General features: G+C 38.9%; 1 protein-coding gene across 3 annotated transcripts in view; it reads right to left on the bottom strand.

The window, feature by feature from the left end:
* The window catches only part of TFAP2B (transcription factor AP-2 beta), a 32,204-nt gene extending 13,709 nt beyond the window's left edge, over positions 1–18,495 (bottom strand). For 2 of the 3 annotated variants that reach the window (XM_039528328.1, XM_039528327.1), the window contains exons 1-5: positions 18,317–18,495; positions 14,944–14,970; positions 13,441–13,899; positions 8,553–8,613; positions 437–656 (exon numbers count right to left, since the gene is read on the bottom strand). In XM_039528328.1, the coding sequence (XP_039384262.1) occupies positions 437–656; positions 8,553–8,613; positions 13,441–13,899; positions 14,944–14,970; positions 18,317–18,397 (848 nt within the window). In that variant the 5' untranslated portion in view covers positions 18,398–18,495. The remainder of the gene's footprint in view (positions 1–436; positions 657–8,552; positions 8,614–13,440; positions 13,900–14,943; positions 14,971–18,316) is intronic. The other variant, XM_039528329.1, reaches the window with a different exon arrangement.
* Positions 18,496–20,143: the final 1,648 nt, after the last annotated feature.

The following is a 20,143-nucleotide window of genomic DNA, read 5'->3' as shown; positions in this document are numbered from 1 at the left end:
TTTCTTACCTATAACGCCTGTATTCATAGAGAAGACCTTTTATTTAAATAGAAGCCTTCCTCTAAAATGTATGTTTGAATAGATTAATATGTGTATGTAAGAGAGAGAGTTGGGAAGAAAGTAAGTAAATAAGTGTGTGTGTGTGTGTGTGTGTGTGTGTGTGAGTGAGAGAGAGAGAGAGAGAGAGAGAGAGATCCCTTACTGACCTTACTATGAGCTGCCTTCTCAGTCTTGTACACTAACGTAACTTTATGCATTAATTTCCACGTTTTCATGTTGCTGATTATTTTTGCCCTGCCTTGAGTTCTACACACACAACTACAACATAAGAACAACACATATTTGCAAATGCCTTTACCATAGTATAGACTTTAGACAAAATGCTTAGTCTATGTGTGTGTCTACGTAAATACCCACACTCGCTGCAAGCCCTTACCTTCTAAGGACTCCTCCTAAGAGGGATGCATTCAGACACTCTGGAGGCGAGAGGCGTCTTTGAACTTCTCCCACGGTTACTTTATACTTTGAAGTGGAACTGAGCAAGGACAAGCGGCCAGGTACTGAGCAAAACACCTCGCCTGTATTGACTGACATGCCACCCAGGAAGCCATCTTTATTCATCATCAGAGAAGTAACAGATTTTGGAGGAACTGGAACTGGAGAGAGAAAGAAGGGGTGAGCGTGGAGGTATATCACATGATGACACATAAGAGTACAAACTGTCCAGACTGGCTAGTCTGACATCCATAGCACAGCTGAAGAAAAGTCAGTTCATAGGCCCAGAGTTTCCTAGTAGCTACACCAATAAGAGTCACCGTTGCCTTGAGCCTACAGGAAATTGACCTGGACGGGTGATAATGGATACGGTGCAGTGGAGTACAGCTGAGGTATAATGGTTTGACAATTTTTAAAAAAAGATGTATATTATAAATATATTTTAAGTGTATTTCTTCCTAAATTATTTGTTTGTCAGCCTTGCGATGCAGGAGCTATATCTTCTTGTGTAATGGACAGCGCCGGGCACATTGATGGGTTACAAGAATATTAATACTCCTCTTCCTAATACTTCTGTTACTAACAATGATAACAACTAGGAAAAAATCTAATGAAGTCAAAGAAATTACTGGTTTAAGTGAGAATAAGGACTACAAAATTTAGCAAGGAAAAAAGTACGTTATTGTTGTTTTGGGCTTTTAACAAGACAGGGTTGTGCAACATAATTAGCACAATTATTTCCCCCCTAAAAAGGTGCTTTAGAAAATAGTTTGGTATCAGATTGTTTAGGGTATTATATGACAAACAGACAAAAGTGGGACTATTCAGCTTCTAAATAAAGTGGTCTGATTGCAACAACAAAAATACATCAGGGGATTTTTTTAAAAAGTTTTCCCCTTAACTAGTACCAGACAAAGTAGTTAATTTCTCTGAGTAACAAATAAGATTGCTCTAGGAAAAACCGAAGGACTTATACCATTCTAATCCTTATAACACCAAACAGACACAATTAGGAACAAACACTTCTTTTGCTAAACTAAAAATGCAAGCAATTCCCTCCTGGTATGAATTTTGTTTACAAATCAACTTAAATAGCTTGTTCATAATTGTGTGTAACTGTTATGATTTACAGCAGGTGCTCTAATCAATCAACCAATCACTTTAATTTATAGACAGCGTCGCTGCATTTTCCCAGTTGTTTCATTTCTGCACGTAATTGATAACAAACCATACTTAAGGTATGTTTTATGCAGGAGTTAATAAGAGCTGACAGCTGCTACTGCTGCTTCCTTTTGGAATCACTGCAGCCTCATTTCCTTATAGAACGTGTATTCCTAAATTCTAGATTTGCTGGTGGTAGTCTAGGGGGCATATTTTACAGAGAAGACTAATTGATTACACACACCCTGTACAATTCTCCTTTGCAATATCGCATTGCCAGTCAATCAATTGCAAAACCAATTTTGCAAGTAATAGGTTCTACTACACAAATATGCCGGCTACTTAGGTCCTTATAATACATGCCAGTTAGATCATAAAACCCTATCTATTTGCAACATGTCTGGAGAATCAACCCATTGGAGTTGGGGGACTATTTAAACCGTCTGGGGCTGCTGAACAATAAGATCGGGTAGCCTAATACCGTAACAAGTGCTATCAACTGGGCAACTGCCAATTTTATAACCTCGGTGTATGGAATAGACACAACAGGGTTTCGCTGTTTTTATTATAAATGATTTCCTACCGCCAGGCCAGACTCCCACAATAAAAGCTCTGTAACAGCGCAAACCCAAAACGCATGTAGATTTCATACATACAGATTGCTTCAAATAGACTGCGCATAGTCTCTAATGTAAACAACTTATTTTGATGCATCCGAGGAAGTGGTTATTCACCCACAAAAGCTCATGCTCCAATACGTCTGTTAGTCTACAAGGTGCCACAGGACTCTTTGCTGTTTTTACAGATCCAGACTAACACGACTACCCCTCTGAAACTTATTTTGAGTGGCTTTACTGAGGGGGGATCAGAAACGGAACGGATTCCCATTTTGTATTATCTTGACTAAGACTATGTATACAGGTTCGGAAGGACGTTTCCAGCTTCTCAACTCTAGCTCGTCAAAAAACTTGAAATTGGCACAAAACCAGTTATAAAAGGGGGACAGAGGCCCGATGCGGTTTTTCCATTGCTATTAATAGGAATGTTGTCATTGACTCAATGGATCAGTCAGACCCTTTGGTTTTAGGATGCTTTAAGCGTATGTTAAAAAAAAAAACCCTCTCCCCTCTGCGCTACATTTTTCAGTAAGATATTTTGCAGAGTCACTCAAGTGCTCCCATCAAGACACAATCGGGTTGTTTTGAAAATAAATGAACATACACACGCTGTGAAATCACTAATCCTTTAAAGGACCACTAACAACTGAGATCATTTCACTCTGCAATTTTCTCCACGCCAACAAACACACACAAAGGTTTTGATACACCTTTCCAGTACCTATATTTAGTGACTAGTTTATCAGGTCACTGTCCAGTGAACTGAGAAATTAAACAAGAGACAACAGTCCTAAGAAAATTTGATCTTCGTCTAAACTCACCACAGAGAGAGCTGAACGCATGATATGTTTAAACATCTCTCTCCCAATTTGCGTTGCCCTTTTTGGAGCATTTGTTACACTAGTTTACCTTTGAAATACGGATGTAATATATTCAATATTTTGTTTCATGCAAATTAATTTTGGTAGGCAAGTTAGTCCTCTTTCCTGCTATGCTTTGCAAACTTCTGCGATTGTTCTTAATAATAACTATACAAAAGGGACTAGGTATACATCAAAATCACTTGAGTATAATAATTCTAAACACATTTAGGAGTCTTACAAGCCTGTGCAAGCATATCTATTGCGATTTCATAGCTTCAGAGATATGTATTCTAATCTATACTCTATCTTTCGTAAATTACCTGCCACTCCTAAAAAAAAGTGAGTTTGCCATGGAATGGATTAATTATCTCTCTCTATCATGACAAAGATATTAGAACTATTACCAGAGATAATATAATTTTGAGATTTTAGAGGCTGTGTGTAAAATGTCGGCTAATGCATTTATTTAAACAGTTATACACTGTATTCCCTGGCGTATTTTTACCTACATCGATGTGTTTTCCAAATCTGCTTTTATGCCTCATAATAATTGTCCATAGAAGGACACACCACATGCACACACAAGTTTCTGCCTACTTCTTGCATGTTTTGCTTTGTCCCATTTATGCTGATCTTGTTGTCACTTTCACAAAATTTTTCTCCCAAACTCTTTTGTGTGTGTCTCCTTTCCCATTGTCCCTCAAAACCTCCCCTCCAGCTTTGAAAAAAAAATGTGATTTTCCTGGTCCTTTCGGCCTCATTGTCATTTCCCCTTCCATTTCTCTTCAGCTTATCAATAAACCGAGAGAGCAACAGTAGCCGCTTGATTTGTTAGTAATTATGAGCATACTGTTCCTGCAAACGGAATCTCTAGATGAGTGAGAACGCTTTAAAACGACAGCAGGAAATGGTAAGGAAATGGAGCATGGCAAAACTCAGCGTGAAGCTTTCAGTTCTTTACATGTTTACAATTTTCTGTGCATACATTAAGGCTCAGTCTTTTTTCATTTCTCTGTTGGGTTGCTCTACACAACTGCGTGGCAATGCAAAAGTAGCATTTCTCTCTCTCTCTCTCTCTCTCTCTCTCTCTCACACACACACACACACACACACACACACACAGAGAGATTAAATTAATAAATGGGATGCAAGTACTCGACATTATTCCAGCACCTTCGTTATACTGCAAGACAAAAACATGGTTTAAAGAAATATTGGTGGTTAATCATCTGCACTGGGCAAAAAATAATAGTATTGTACCCATTTGTTGTCTACAGATCTCTGTAAGTATTAACTGGATTTGGAATTAGCCTTCATTAGAAATGTTTATGACCATCAAAACAGTCAATGATTTGGCAGTGGGTGATTTGGTTTGACTTTGTAGGTAAACCTAGAAACCCGAGAATACATAATACCCCCTGACACTGAGCCTCGATCCTTATTTTTTAAAAAATCTATCTACCTATCGTGTCTTCTTGAGCTGATGCCAAGAGTTCGATTCCACCACCACTCCTTGCATTTGAAGCGAGGAATTAATTTAAGAGTGAAATCTATTACCCCGAAATTGTTTCCCATTAAAGTAAACGCGATAATGAAATACAGTTGGTGTTCCAGGAAAAGAACCAAAAATAAATAAATAAACCTAGGCAAATTCTCTACATTACATTTCAACCGATTCGCAACTCGATCACCTGAAAAGCTGTAACCAGATATCGTGGTTTTTAGTTAATCATTTATTGCTGGTCACTTCAGGAAGCAGGAGAGAAAAAAAAATCTTATCCTGTTTTATCGAGGGAGTGACTTTTTTAAAGTGTTAAGAGGCTCCTTTTGTGTGATTCGGGAGTGGGAGGGGGGAATTAGAGTTTATTTGCACTATGTTAACATATTGAGCTTAAAATAGAGTTTGATGCTACTGTGTGTGTGTGTGTGCGTGTGTGCGCACAGACAACGTATATAAATAGTTTGAAGTAAATACATCAGGATACTTTTAAGGTCACTGACTATGTCCCCAAAGTCACAACAATTGAACTTTGGACTCAGTCCACGCGAGATTTTGAAAGAGGACAATTTATTTTGTCATAGATCATGCCAACCAAATTACAGCTGAGCTGTTGACAAGGGGACCCGCCACGGCCTTCCTTACACGCCGAAAACCTCCCCTTGATTTCAGCAGGAACCTGGGTGACAGTGAATGTGAGGCTAAACCCAGATAATATGTAGCTGCTAACTCCTTAAACCTGAGATAAATCTAATATTAATACTCTTGATGATCATCATCAGAGTCATTTATCTAGGCTTCCTCCCTTTCCTTTCCTCTCCACCACGCCAATCTTAATGGAACTAAGAGTTAAGAATGATTTTTTAATGTCTTGTTGGATTTTTAGACTGTTAATGTACCGCATCCTTCTCATTATTACTTTATTGATTGCTCATTGACCAGACCCCTTCAAACCGTATTAGCCACCCTCTGCCAGTTTAGATTAGGAGAGTTTAAAAAGCACCTTTCATTATTTCGCCACCCCTCCCATCACCACCGCAGTAGAGTAGAGGCTTGGCAGCTTAATGCGCTCTCTAATGGGGCAGCTAAGAGACGAGGGGCCACGGTCCCTGCCTATTGCATTAATAGCTCAAAGGGGGCTAATACAGAAAATTAGCCTTAAACGAGCTCTGGAGATCTCCAAATGAAAGAGCCATTTATCACGCTGGCTACCTTCACTCCACTCGTTTGCTCTCTCTACTGGGAACAACTCATTTCCTCTTAACTAAATTACTTCAGAAATGTCAAGTAAGCCCAGATAGCAAACATAACAAGAGAGTGTGTGTATATAATCTATTGTGTGGGATCAACACGGATGATCAATTGAACAGTTCAAGATGATGACGATTATAGTATTTTTACAAGGGTTTCTTAAAATTTTAGGCAAGCTTTCTGAAGCTGTAGATAGATAGATAGATAGATAGATAGATAGATAGATGATAATCATCATTACCTCCACGACACTCAAAGATCATAAAAATGTAGGCACTTATATCCGAGAGGATGGATGAGATATTTGTGTTAATAATTTACTTCTATATCCTATCTCTCACACTACATTTTTATGAGAACGTTTTTAACAGGTAAACTAGCTTCTTTTGAAACAGGCAAATCCGTCAACTCTCCTGTCCAGATTTCATTTATCATTAAGTGTACTTTACTGGTAATAGTCAAGAAGAAAATCTATCTATCTATCATCTGCCAGCAAGAATGATCTGCGGGTCTTTGATAACTTATTCTTATTTCAAAGTACATTCCTATGGCTGCAAAGTGCTGAGACCACAGCAAAATTCATACTGCACCCTTTCTATTTTGCACCTTCTATCGGTCTGATCCAACATCGTCAGCCAAAGATATGACCCCATGTGTCTCTTCCCTTCTACCAGTGTTCAAAGAAAACCTAAACTCACAACATTAGACTAAAAGTTCAATAAAGCACAGCATTAATTCGGGGGGGGGGGACGGGGGAGAGAATAACATTCCTATGCCTTTTAACACATCTACGAGAAAATGTCGGTATCTTTTTTACTGATATGATTTAAAAAGTGCGTATCTATACGTTTAAATATAGATATTATAATTCTAAGTGTCTTCTGATATAGACTAGGGTTAAGCATACACCTGTGGTTGTGGGTATATTCAGATGTGTGCACACATTCACATGCATACTAGAATTATCAGCATCTTCTGATCTCTCTCTCTCTCTCTCTTTCTAATATAATTGTAAGTATCCTTAGACGTGCTTAACTGCTTGACACTGACTATCTTTATAGCCACAATCACTGTGTATTGACACCAAATGTTCCTGCTACCCTTTTCATTTGGAAAAAAAACAACAGACTGTTTTGACGAGTGGTCACATACAATACATGGCAGTGTTCTGCACATAACAAAATGCAAAATGTGCGTACGAGGCAACGAAAATACGAAGGCAGATCAACGTTAAAAAGAAGGCTCTCAGCCACAAATCAACCGCCAATTAATCAAGAAGGCCCAAGAGAAAACATTGCGTATGAGCTAGAGAGAAAGAGAGAGCTAGATATAGACAGAGCATACATTCGCAAACCGATATGTTACACACCTAAACCCATAGGCTGGTAATCCATGCGAACTGAAAAGCGCAGAACAGTTCTTTTTCTTAAAGTAAGACAATTCACTGTTTCCCACAAAACCCTACGTTTCTCCACCACCCGCCATAAATCATGTTGTCAAAAGAGCTTCAGGTTTTCATCCACCCTTCCCCAAAGTTATGCTTGCTCGAATTTACATAATTGCATTTTTAAAGGAAACAAACGATCGAAATACCTCACCCTGCCTTGAATTCTTATTCCAGCAACCCCCTTACGTTCTTTTCTTAATATTCTAGAAACTCATCCCTATTAAAGTATCGGTTTCATGTGCATGAGATGAAGAATAAACCACTGCAGATAAGTGCTGATGATAGTAAACATAAGGGCCAGCATTGCTAAGCCTCAGCTCTAGTATTTAAAACTGAATCTAGAAATAGAAATTCCTTGGATAATTAAAGATAGCTCTCCCTAAATGTGCAGTGTGAGAGCTGTTTAATGTCTATGAGCATAACCCATACTAATCGCCATGCATCTTCAAGTGACTGTCAGAGAAATGTAAAAAAAATTAAGCAGCTGCAACACGCCCAAAATGAGTTATTGTAATTACATTTAATTAGTTTAATTAGTTAATTATTTTGCTTACAGCTGTACAAGAGACTGCAAACATTTGTTAATATCACATTCCCTTTAACAGTATGGGGTGATTCTGCAGTTACACTAAATCATGTATGCATATGCAGAATGATTTTTAAAATGGGCATATTGGAGGGGGAGGTTGTATTTCCATAAGCATGTGTTTCTTCTCTTCCCCCCCCCCAACACATTTGGCACGATTGGAAAACGCATAAAAGCCACAAATGGAATCAAACAATCCACACAGTGCAGATCAAGAACTACTAGAGGTGAAAAGTTAAGGTATATCTGTGAAAACTATTTTATAATAGGTGGTGCCATTTTTACACCAATATCAAAATAGGAATTGCTGGAAAATTCAAAACTTGATGGCTATTCACTTATTTTAAATCAGTTGGCAGCAATTAAAAGAAATATTTAAGATAAAATGTAATTATCTAACTCCTAGACAAGAAAATACTCGTTCTCTTTACCTCCTCTTTCCTCGTTTCATCTATCTATCTATCTATCTATCTATCTATCTATCTATCTATCTATCTATCTATCTATCTATCTATCTATCTATCTCCCTCGCGTGTCTATTTTCCGGGTAAACTAATTGTCTCAAAGTAAAATCATATCAGGAAGACATTGCTACACAGTATAAGTTTGTCAAGCTTGTTGGAATAATCCATACCTTTTTTAATGACAGACTGGTCCAATAGGTTCATACCGCTGTTATTGGCATCTTCAACTGACTGTGAATATAAAAACATCACTATTCAAATTGACTGGATATTAAAGAATGGCGTACATAAATCATGTCATTCCAAACTGGAGTTACTGTTATTTCCATTTATATTAATTCACTGGGGGAAGAAAGGTTTATTAGTAGTAGTATTATTATTCCTCCAAATGGACATGGAAATGAAATTGTTCCAAATTATATGGTATTATAATAAAAAAGAGGTGTGAAGCATGTGGGGTGCAATAGTATTTTTGTTATCTTATAAAACATAGATATTACATAATCTTTTTTGCATTCAATAAAGCTTTATATTTCTTTCTTTGAAATTTTGGCAATTTGGTAACATCTCCAAGATCTAGTATCTAAATGAACACGATTAAGGACAACTTATTTTATTATTATTATTATTATTATTATTATTATTTTATTTTATTATTATTAACCCTGCCATTTAACTCACAGGCCATTTACTTTTTATATAGGAAGGTTTACATTATAGACTGTAATTAAAGTTTGAGCAATTCAGAGTGGAGTGCAACACCCACATAGTATAGGAAACAAACAGAGATTAACCGCTTGCACGGTTTGGTTACAAGTTAGAAGTAAGTGTGAGAGAGAGAGACAGAGAGAGAGAGACAGAGACAGAGACAGAGAGAGAGAGAGATGAGGGAAGGGAATTACACAGAGACGAAATATAAGAGCAATTAAATTGATTGCCTAGAAAAGTCACTCAATCTCTCTCCTCAACCTGTCTACTTTCACCCTGGTTAGAAGCACACCTGTTATTATGGCATTAACTTCTTTAGCAGGAAAACAAACAAAGACGGTTACACTGTAGCAGGGGCAAATGTTAAGTTTTATTTCTTAATATAAGTTGCCTGATATAGACTACCCTCATCAATGAGCAGCAACAACAACCATCACAGAGAACAGAGGTGACTAAAGAACCATTTCTAATAGATTTCAATAAGTGGTTCCGTTTTGTGGTCAGTTCTAAACTGCGGCTGTAGATAGATAGATAGATACATTAGATGATGGCTTTAAAGGTTGTTGTTTTTTTTTCTTTCCCAGAGACACATTAAACATCGTTAAGTCATGGAATTTTCCTCTTATTCTAACTTTATCTTTCCAAGTAGTGTCTTAGTTTATCATAATCCAGTCCTTATATCTTTCTATTCTCAGGAGACCCCAGCTAAAGTGGGAAATTAGTTAGGATACAATTATATTTCCAACAGCACATCCAAAGTGTGATGGAACAATAAACAATATTTCCTTGGATTCCTTTCCCTCTTGACCCCAGCCTCCCCGTTGACCCCCTCTCCCTTTTGTCTTTTCTTTAACTCCTCTTTAATCAATAGGCCCCATACCTACAGAGTATCACAGAAAACAAGAGGGGAAAGATCAAACACAATGATAAGGTCTTTTCTTTTTCTTCTCTCCTTTAGCAGCTTCTACACTGTCTTCAACGAGACAGAGGAAGATGAACAAATGGTGCAGCCTGGTGGAGAGCATCATTTTGCAACACGATGCTATAAAAATGGAGGCAAATATGAAGCGCCATCTTTCTTTCTTTTTTTTTTAACCTCACCTTATCTCAATATTGCCCGGCTATGTCTATGTCTACCTATGTGTGTGTGGATGCACTCCACTCGCTTCATCAGCAACGTGGGTTAGTTGTTACAGTTAATGAGAAGACTCTTGTCTGATTTTCTATCTAATTACGCCCTCCTGCTGGGTTTTTGTACAGGATATTCGCGCAGCATGCTGGCAGTTAATAGTCACAGAGAGGATCGTAAAGATTTAATTAGGACTGCATGCGGAAACGTGGAAAAACAACTCAGACTTTTAATTACTAGACTTCTTTAGTTAAAAGTGATACCAGGGGTTACTTTATAAGAGACTCGGGTGTTTTGGTGCAACTTAACTTTCAGTCTCCCTAGCTTGCCTACACAGGAGGAGATGGGGGGGGGCGATGGAGGAAGGGCAGGAGTAGAGCTTGTAATGGGGGAGGTGATGAGTTTCCAGCATAAATTTAGCAAATCTGGAGATTTATTTTTGCAAATAAACTTGATCGCACTGATCCGTTCTAAACACGATCTCCATACCCAGCAGCTATAAAATAATATCACTAAAATAAAACCAATAGAGTTCGTCATTTATTTTGCAAACTCTGAATGTGTGATCGTGTGTGTGTGTGTGTGTGTGTGTGTGTGAGAGAGAGAGAGAGAGAGATGGTTGCATTTCTTCCCTGTAGCTTTGGCTATAATAATGAATGAAGGTATAAAAGGTGCAGATCCCCTAATCAACGAGGAATAAGGATGAAATTGAAATGGCTATTTTATTTTTTTTTCTACCTAGGGGAGGCATATTTGTTTTCCATGTGAAGATCCCTTTTTTCTCTGTGCATATTTGTCGGTTGAAAATTGCAGATGGAAAACTAATTCGTCGCAAAGGACAGCATTGTGCTTACAATAACAGAACCCTACGTTACAACCACTTAATTATGTTCCTGGACAAGGGATTACACATAGCCTGGAACTGGGTTTATATCATATCCTCGATTTTTTTCTCTCTCTCTCTGCCAACCAAACACATACTTATGAAATCTATTTAATCAGATGGTATAAGAAAAAAAACTTTACTCAAAAAGTAAAACTTTATGAGCAAAAAAACCCTTGACTAATATGCCTCAAGGAAACTTTTTTCCCCATAAGGCATAGAAAGTAGGTTTATTTATTGGCTATATAGGATTTGTTTTACCTGTCCTAGAAAAAGTCCATATTAAGAATAACATATTAAGAAAACCGCCAACTTAACCTGGCTCGCAAACACAGAGGGAAAATAATACAAAATGCCTGTCAATAAATACAATCCTGGCACCACCTCTGTGCCTATTTATGCTAACTTGCTGATGAACACTTCCATCTTCATAAATTATCCCTTGGAATATTTTGTTATTCAGATTGAGATCCAACCTTTCAAAATAAGTACCTGCCTCATTCTCCCAGTGCTCTATCCTGTCTAAACATTGTGTCCAGAGAGAGATTCCTGCACGAAAACACCCTGTCTGCAACGCCCCTTTAGCTATTTAGATCAGCAGTTAAACACAGGCTAAACTAGCTCCTTCCTACCGTAGGCTCTGGATATACTTTTGTGTAGAAAATGACGATGCGACATGCACCTTATTTTTATTCAATACCTTGCGCCTTATTGACTCGGCGGGGAGTTTAATAGAAGGATTCGTTTTGCTTTCAAAATATCTGAATGCGAATAACTGTATCCAGTCCCTACCTGTCTATAAGAGAAGCAGCACGAGTGTACCAGCAGTTTTCTTTTGGCGTTGTAAATGTCAATGCACTAATATTTTCTATATCGTTTCGGTTCTAGATATAGAGAGATAAGGGATCCTAGTCTGTTGTCCTTATGCAGACAAAACTCCCATTGCCAGTTTTGCCTGAATAAGGAATGTAGGATGAACCCCATAAAGCCTGTTCCTATAGCTCAGGGAGTCCGCGTACGTTTTACAGATAAAGTTTTAAATCCGTGCAATCCAATGCTCCGATTGCCATTGAGTTCAGAGGGAGCAGTAAACAAACACCAGGGAAAGCCTTTCCCCTGATCATCGCAAACACTAACGCACCAAGGTACAGGGGCGTGCGAGTCTTTAAAGTGACACCCAAGCAAATCAATTTTGCAATTCTCCCCTTCCAGTGATTGTATTTTCAGCAGTCTTGAATTTTTAAAGCTGAGCAATAATAGGTCTTCTGGCTAATAAACGAATTCCTCCTCATGCCTGCTTGGTACTTGTATGCTGAACTGGGTCAAAGCCCAATTCATTTTAGTGAGTTCTTTAGTCTCCTTTTTGCAGATCCCTCCCTTGCTATTTTTAAAAAATCTAACCAAGACTTTTAAATATCTGCAACGGCGACAAAAAAAAGCAGGAAAAACATCACGATCAGCAGAAAACAGCAACCCTCGTGTAAAATTTGGGCCGAAAATCATGCATCCACCTACTATGGGAGCTGTGCCTTAGTAAGATCCATTTTGGGTGAAATTGTTATGGGGCTTTTGTTTTAAGGAAATAACCCGTGATGACTTTGGCTTGAGGAGTGAGAGAGCTAGGAAATATTGTACCCCCAGGCCTATGAAACTCCATTGTTTCCCAAAGGATGGAACAGAACAATGATATATGTTGTTGAGAGAGAGAGAGAGAATATATATATATATACACATATACACATACACACTAAACATTTAAAAACAGTGCCTCGTGCAATCGTTTTATATATCATTGATCCTATACACAGGGTTTTTTTTCCTAACTGGGAGTATTTTTTTAAAAAAAATTGTTATTCTGAAAGATCTCACTGAAATCCCAAAACTGCAAAAAGCTGGTTGGGAGGCCCATATTTCACATGGCTTAATATCTGAAATAAGAAAAGCTTCCATAAACTTTATTCCTTTTCAAAATGCCTAGATTATTCCGAAACGCCTGTTTCCTTTCTTTCTTTCTTTCTTTCTTTCTTTCTTTCTTTCTTTCTTTCTTTCTTTCTTTCTTTCTTTCTTTCTTTCTTTCTTTCTTTCTTCATTATTGTAGCTTTCATCTTGTTAATGTATTGGGAGGTGAAAGAAAGAAAGATTATTTTTAAGAAAAATACTGGAAAATACAAGTAGGGAACGATCCTGAAGAGGCGGGGGGAGGGTTACCTAATAGGTCTTTCCGTTGTCTAATTGCTATGATTCATAATTGATCATTGTGTTGACTATGTGTCTCCCAGCTGCTAAGATTTCTTCAGGCTCCCTGGCAGTAGCGAGGGAAGGAGCAGGACCGCCTTACCTGCACGTCCTCCATTCCTGGGTGTCCGATGCCATGCAGAGAAAGGCTGTCTCCCATGCCGGAATCCAGGCCATGGTGTGCCGAGTGAAGGAGAACATCTGGCCGCCTCACTGAGTGGTAGTCCCGCCTGGGGTCCAGTCCCGAGAGCTGAGGCAAGGCGGCCCGAGGCTGTGGCAGCAGTGAGCCGGCTTCTGATCCCACCTCTTGCCTCTGCCTTTGTCCCCAAGGGTGCTGCTGGGGCTGATGCAAGGGGTTTAGGGAGTAAGGGTCATTGACATGGGAGTACGGGTCCTGGCTTTGGTGGTAAGGAAGAGGCTGGTAGGGGGGTGGGAAGTAAGGCGGCTGGAAATCCGAGGACGGGGTGTGAGACAGCGGCGGCGCGCTGGAATAGGGTCCCTGGGAGACAGAGCCCAGCTGGGACAATCTGGAGCTGTGGCTGGGGACTCCATCATGCCGGTCCTAAAAACAAAAAAAAAACGGGAAAGGAATAAAAAAAAGGAAAGAAAAAAAGAGGAAATGAAAAACAAATCACACCGCAAGAGAAAATAAAATACGCACTTAAATGCACCCCTTAAATCCCCCGGACTTGAATAGTCCAGCATTTCCCGTCCTGATCATGTAAGTTTCCAGGAACAGGCGAGAAGCGGGAGGTGGGAGAGAAATATACTAAAATGTCTTAATTAAAAATGTAGGAGTGGTGCACTCTATGTATGTACAGTTTGTGGGGCTTTGATCCATCCTCTGGCTGCCTAGCATCCCTCCAAACCACAGCATATAAAGTGTTCAAACATCTATTCACTCCCCTTCGCCACTAAACTCCGGTTTAAAAAATAAATAAATCACCCACTCATTCTGCCTGGGAAGGTCAGAAGAAACGCGGTAATAGTCCGATGACAAGGAGAGAGGGTGAAAATAAAATGGTAAATGTGTCTTTATGTAAAGTCAAGCCTCTGGTTTTTTTTAAATAAATACATATATATATATATATAAATAAACAACAAATCCAGCCACTGTGATTTCTGAGGCAACTTCGAATGTATGTTATCCCTTTCAAATATTATACTCCAAAGGGAGGGGGGATGGAGCATTAAAATTGTAATTAAAAGTCTTGCTGTGTGTATTGGGGGAGGGAGGAATATGAAAGTCTTCCGAGAAAGTGTGGGAGAGGAGTTTTTCCCAACTCCATCCTAGCTGAGGCTGCAAGGCTAAAGTAAACAAGAAAACATCTAGTCCACAGAGTGTTCTCCAAATCCCCACCAGCGATGGCAAAAAAAAAAAAAAAAAAAAAAAAAAAAGTTTTCCTCTCCCCCCCCAGCTCAAACCAAGAACACACAATGCAAAAAGGAGAAGCAGCTGCAAGCCTCCTCCAATTATTGTGCTAAATTACCAAGCCAAAGGCGTTCAAGAGAGAGAGAGAGGGGGAGAGGGAGCGAGAGAGAGAGAGAAAGAGAGAGAGAGAGAGAGAGAACATGCAATTCTGGTACAACATGGATCCAAACTCACCATGGCGGAATAGGTGTGGACTAACATCTGGAAATAAAAAAAAGTCTTGTAACAGCTACAAATAAAAGAGTGGTGCTGATAATAATAATAGTAATAATAGGAGAAAAATATCAAGGAGCTCGGCAAAGGGACGTGTTGGACACAGGAGAACAGCTTGAGGTATTTCCAAGTCTAGCCATAAAAAATCATCATAAAAAAATTAGCCAGTGCGCCTCCCCCCCCCCCGCAAAAAAAAAAAAGAGCTTGGAAACCTATGTAGACATCTATGATTTCCCCCCTCCCCTCTGGGTTTTTTGTTTATTTATTTATTTATTTTCCCCTTTGAGCTTCCAGATGCAATCCTCTCCAACCCAAGGCTAGGCTGAGACTGCTCCGATGCCCCTTCCTCCCTGTCCTCCTCTACACCGCCTCATAATAATTGATATTCATGACTATTAATATTACACGACTACTTTAAAGGGAGAATGCAGGACCAAATGGAGCGTGAAGCTTGCAGCCAGCTCGAGAGCTCCCCTACCATTGTAAATGACGTTCATTCAGTGGAGAATTACTAGATGTAATCAGACGAGGGGGGCTGGCAGAAGCCGAGTTGGGGGAGAGAGGGAGAAGGTACGGGGCGTGGGGGGAGGGGGAAAGTTTAGCAAGGAAAAGACATAACTTCAATTAACTCAGGCAGAGGAAGAAGTGTAAACTAGACACTGCTGGTTGGAAGCAAGGAAGTGCTATGGAGCAATGCTAGAGGCCAAGAAAAAATCGTATTTCCTTCTTTTACATGTAATTATGCATCCAAATAGGAGAATGTGGTTGTTCTTGGTGCTTTTTTGTGTACACACACACACACACACACACACACACACACATAACGGGGGGTGGGGAAGTTTTCCTGATCCTCTCTTGAAAATGAATAAATAAACTATTCAGCCCCTATAATTTGTCTGTTTACAGCGGCAATTAAGCACGTTGACTGAAAGTTACAGATTGCAGTTATTTGTAAAAGCAAAATATCTCAAACGTACAAATAAATCAGTGTTAAGTCGGGTTCCATTTCATTCTCCATGCTAATTTGCCCCCTAACTATGCCAAAAATGCGCCCAGTTTTCACCCAGATGTAAAATTTATGCAGTGAATTTTAAAGGATACTAAATTTATAGTTTCTAGGCAAAGCCAGAGGCGATAGAAAACCCTTTTGATGTTTCAAGAACCCGTTCGACTGGCCTGCCTGCCATTTCTGTTAAAGTTCAACTTACGTTCCCTCCTACAGAGACCCACACTTCCCACAGCAAGTTCGTCTCCCACTTTTGTTTTAAGACCAAATCAATTTAAGTAGATAGGAGGTTTTTAGACCATACTATTAATTATAAATCAGAGAGAGAGACAGAGAGACAGAGACAGAGAGAATGAGACAGATTTTAAAAAAAAACCCTGGAAAGATTCTATCTATCTATCTATCTATCTATCTATCTATCTATCTATCTATCTATCTATCTATCTATCTATCCCTAGGGAAAGTTGGGTATTTTTTTCTTAACTCTAGGCATTACAGAATCACTTCCCAAGCACCACAAAGTTAGACTATATCATGTTTCAAGACAAAACACAAACAAAATGTACCCCACTGCTAAATTCCCTGTCTCCAAGATGAAATAAACTTACAAGTATAAATAAAATATAAAGCAGGCAAATAGCCTTAAAAGCGTCCTCTGGAAAAAAAAAAGAATCCAGAGACATATCTACCTCTGAATGGTTGTTATTGTGAAGGGCAGATCATGGCTTTCCACTTGATCAGTATTTGGAAAGGACCCGCACTTAAGGAAAAGCAGGAGTGGAATATGGGGTTGTCCGAAGGGGACAGAGCCGTCGTGCCTGCGCCGATACTAATTCTGCATATGCTGGATTTTGCGAGCGTTCAGCTGATAATTAGCCTGACGGGAGCTTTTGAGAGTTGAGACATTCCTTCTATCGGGAAGACGGCTCCCCGCTAGGATCATAGGACTGCTTTTAGAGAGCACACACTGAATCGTATTCACTACTACGATTTTACTCTCAGGCATGAGGCACTTTGATAAGCTTTGTACATTTTATCTCGATCACTTCATTTTATGAAACGCTTCCTACAGATTAACATGTCCCTTCAAGTGATCTTTCTTTCTTTCTTTCTTTCTTTCTTTCTTTCTTTCTTTCTTTCTTTTTCTCCTTCAGATCTCTGGATTAAATATTAACTCACTTCCAGAATTAAGTCCTTAAAGGCTCTGACTTTTGACCAGCCAGCCCATGACATGGTATCCACTCCACAGACTGCAGGGAACAGGGCTCCTTCTTTTGGACAAACACACGCCATACAGATTTTACTGCTAAAACAATCAATCGGCACCATATCCTGCCGTTTGGAACGAGTTATGTTATGGCAACAAACTCCACTGTACTGAAATCGAAGGGGGACCCTTCTTAAAATCTCCTTAGCAAAAGTGCTGCTCGCATTTGCAAAGTGCCCCCAAAATAAAAATAATAATAATAAAATAAAATAAAAGCGAGAGGGACGATACAGACGTCTTTTCCTTAAAAGTCTTTTTCCTTTCTGCGAAAATGCAGTCGCTGATTAAGTTAAAAGAACCAGATGGACTGAGCATACTTTACAAAAAAATATCCAGGTCATGAAGCAGTAGAAAATTAGCAAATGTTTTACATTTTTGCTTTTGAGCCTCAAAAATCAAAGCCTTCTGAATAATCCATACAACTTTCACTGTTCTCTGACTATATCTGTGTAGCTGTCTCTGACTATATATGTGTCTATGTGTGTATAGATACTGATGTATCTATATCTATATCTATGTATATATTTCAGTGTATTTATAAAAAATCATGCAGATGTATCTTATAAGGAAGGCACAACAAGAAAAACAACAACCTCAAGTTGCTCTAAGATTGGGGCTGAAAATAGGGGAGAAAAAACCAACCCAGAAATGGATTAAATCGTAGGATTACAAGATTGTGTTTCCTTTCTTAAGCTTTTTTTTCTTGACATTTGTCCGTGTTTAATCGAATTATGTTGAATTCGAGATCTAAAAATCAAACTTTTGCGTTTAAGTTGCCTTATTCCAACTCCCAGATCATTTCGTCGATGTTTTAAATCTCATCAAACAGCTTTAAAAAAAAGTTAAGGACTCGTCTTGCTGAAGAGAAAAAAAGCAAATAAATAAGCCTATGAACATTTATTCTGGGTTTCCTGAATGTATATGTGTGTTATCTATATAGCTTTCCATATGTATGTACCTATCTATATATGTATTGTATAAACGTACATATAAACATGGAGATGTATATTTATATACTGTATACATATACTCTCTCACACACATGCATATTATATACTCACCTCATAGATATCTTCATACTTGACATTTTCAACCAGTTTCCAGAGCATGATGGCAGGCTGTTCTCTAGGAGGTGAGTGCATTCATGTGAAGAGCAGATGTCTGGATTCTCAGTACTTCTCTGTCTGTAATGATCCATCTATAATTGGAAATGGGGGACAGACAGCAAATCCGACGTTCCTCTTCCATCGCAACTTATATCTGTTGTCTGAAACAATAGGCTGCAGAAGTAAACCTCAATCGGATAGTAAAAACATTATTGGTTATATATATGCACACACAGACTTCATATATAGAGAGAGAATCTCACAACTTTACATATCCAGGCATATATAGATATAGATATAGATATAGTCGGATATGTACATGTAAACATACAAATACATGCATTCAAATATAGATAGATGCATTCATATGTATAGCTCACATTGTGTGCCTATATATACATATATATATATATATATATCTACACTTACATGAACACACATATTCATATATTGTGATACTCAACGACACACACAAGTTTATCGTTGTGTGTATCACCATATATGAATATGTGTGTGTATATACACACACATATATACACTTATTAATATCCACTCTTCTCTCCGCTGTATGTGTTTATACACAGCAGACAGAATAGCGGATATTTGTCTATCCTTATTTCTATTAAAATGCAGGCTATTTTGCCTCTATACGAAACGATTCATCATTTGCAATGAGATATTATGTTTCCCTCCACATACTATGCTTTTATGTCCAGGTCCAGAAATTCTCTCTCATATGCAGTAAAACACGAAAGCAGAGACAGGGACATTAAAGCGGAAGGAGCGAATCTAAAGTAAAAGCTTTTCATCTGGAATCCTTATACTCATGGCTTGAGCAAGATATTTTAGAACTTGGGACATTTTCTCGGCACCGCAGAGATCTTAGCAATCTCCGGGACACCTCTCGAAGAGCTAGTAGCTACTTTCAAAAGCCATTGACAGCATGAAGTGATATTTGTGCTTTTACATTTCCCCGTTGATCTGGGGCGATGGAACCCAGCTAGCCTTGCTGTGTCCAGTCAAACATTCGTTTCTATTCCATTTCTAGCCTTGCCAAGACACGAGCGGTTGTTAAGGGCAAGGAGAGACCATCTCTCGCTTTGAAAGGAAACAACTGCGCTTCTCAGTGAACTAATGAGTGAGCCAAGGAGGTGTTTCTAATTTCAGGGTCCTCGCTGGAACTTCAGGGCGTCCGTAATGTTCCTGCACATCTATATGTGACCCCTATTAGGAATATAGATATATATATATAGTACCTGGGACTTTTTAATCTCCTAGAAATCGGGATCGGGTTAAATCGAGGAGTGAGGAGACGTAATAAGCAGAGTCTCCGATTTTTCATCCCCGCAAATTAAACTGGAAAGTGTAAATTCGTTTTTCTTCTCTCTCTCTTCCCAACTCCCCCCTCCCCCGCCATACACCCCGTTTCCAAGCATGCATCTCCACTGGAAGCTCAACCCACAAAGGGGACGAAACAAATAGCAGATCGTTATTATAAGGGGAGCAGGGCAGTTTCTGTGGTGGGAAGTTATTAAAGCAGATAAGAGGGATTCTCAGCAAAGATTGTCTCGTTATCCATTGCTGCGTGGGGCTATCAAATAGGACTTCAGCTGGTTCGAGAGAGACGTCCGTCTCAAGCAGTAGTACAAATAGGGTATTGAAAAGCGAAATGTATATGTGTTGTTTGCATGTAGGCTTATACTTTATGTTACACTCACAAACACAAGCGAGACGGCTCTGCCTGTAGTGAGCAATAATTCCGATTCAAACAAATATCAGATA

This window comes from Mauremys reevesii, linkage group 3 (assembly GCF_016161935.1).
Source record: "Mauremys reevesii isolate NIE-2019 linkage group 3, ASM1616193v1, whole genome shotgun sequence".
NCBI classification, from domain to species: domain Eukaryota; kingdom Metazoa; phylum Chordata; order Testudines; family Geoemydidae; genus Mauremys; species Mauremys reevesii.
The sequence above is the reverse complement of the archived record's forward strand: the minus strand, read 5'-3'. Positions and strand labels throughout refer to the sequence as shown.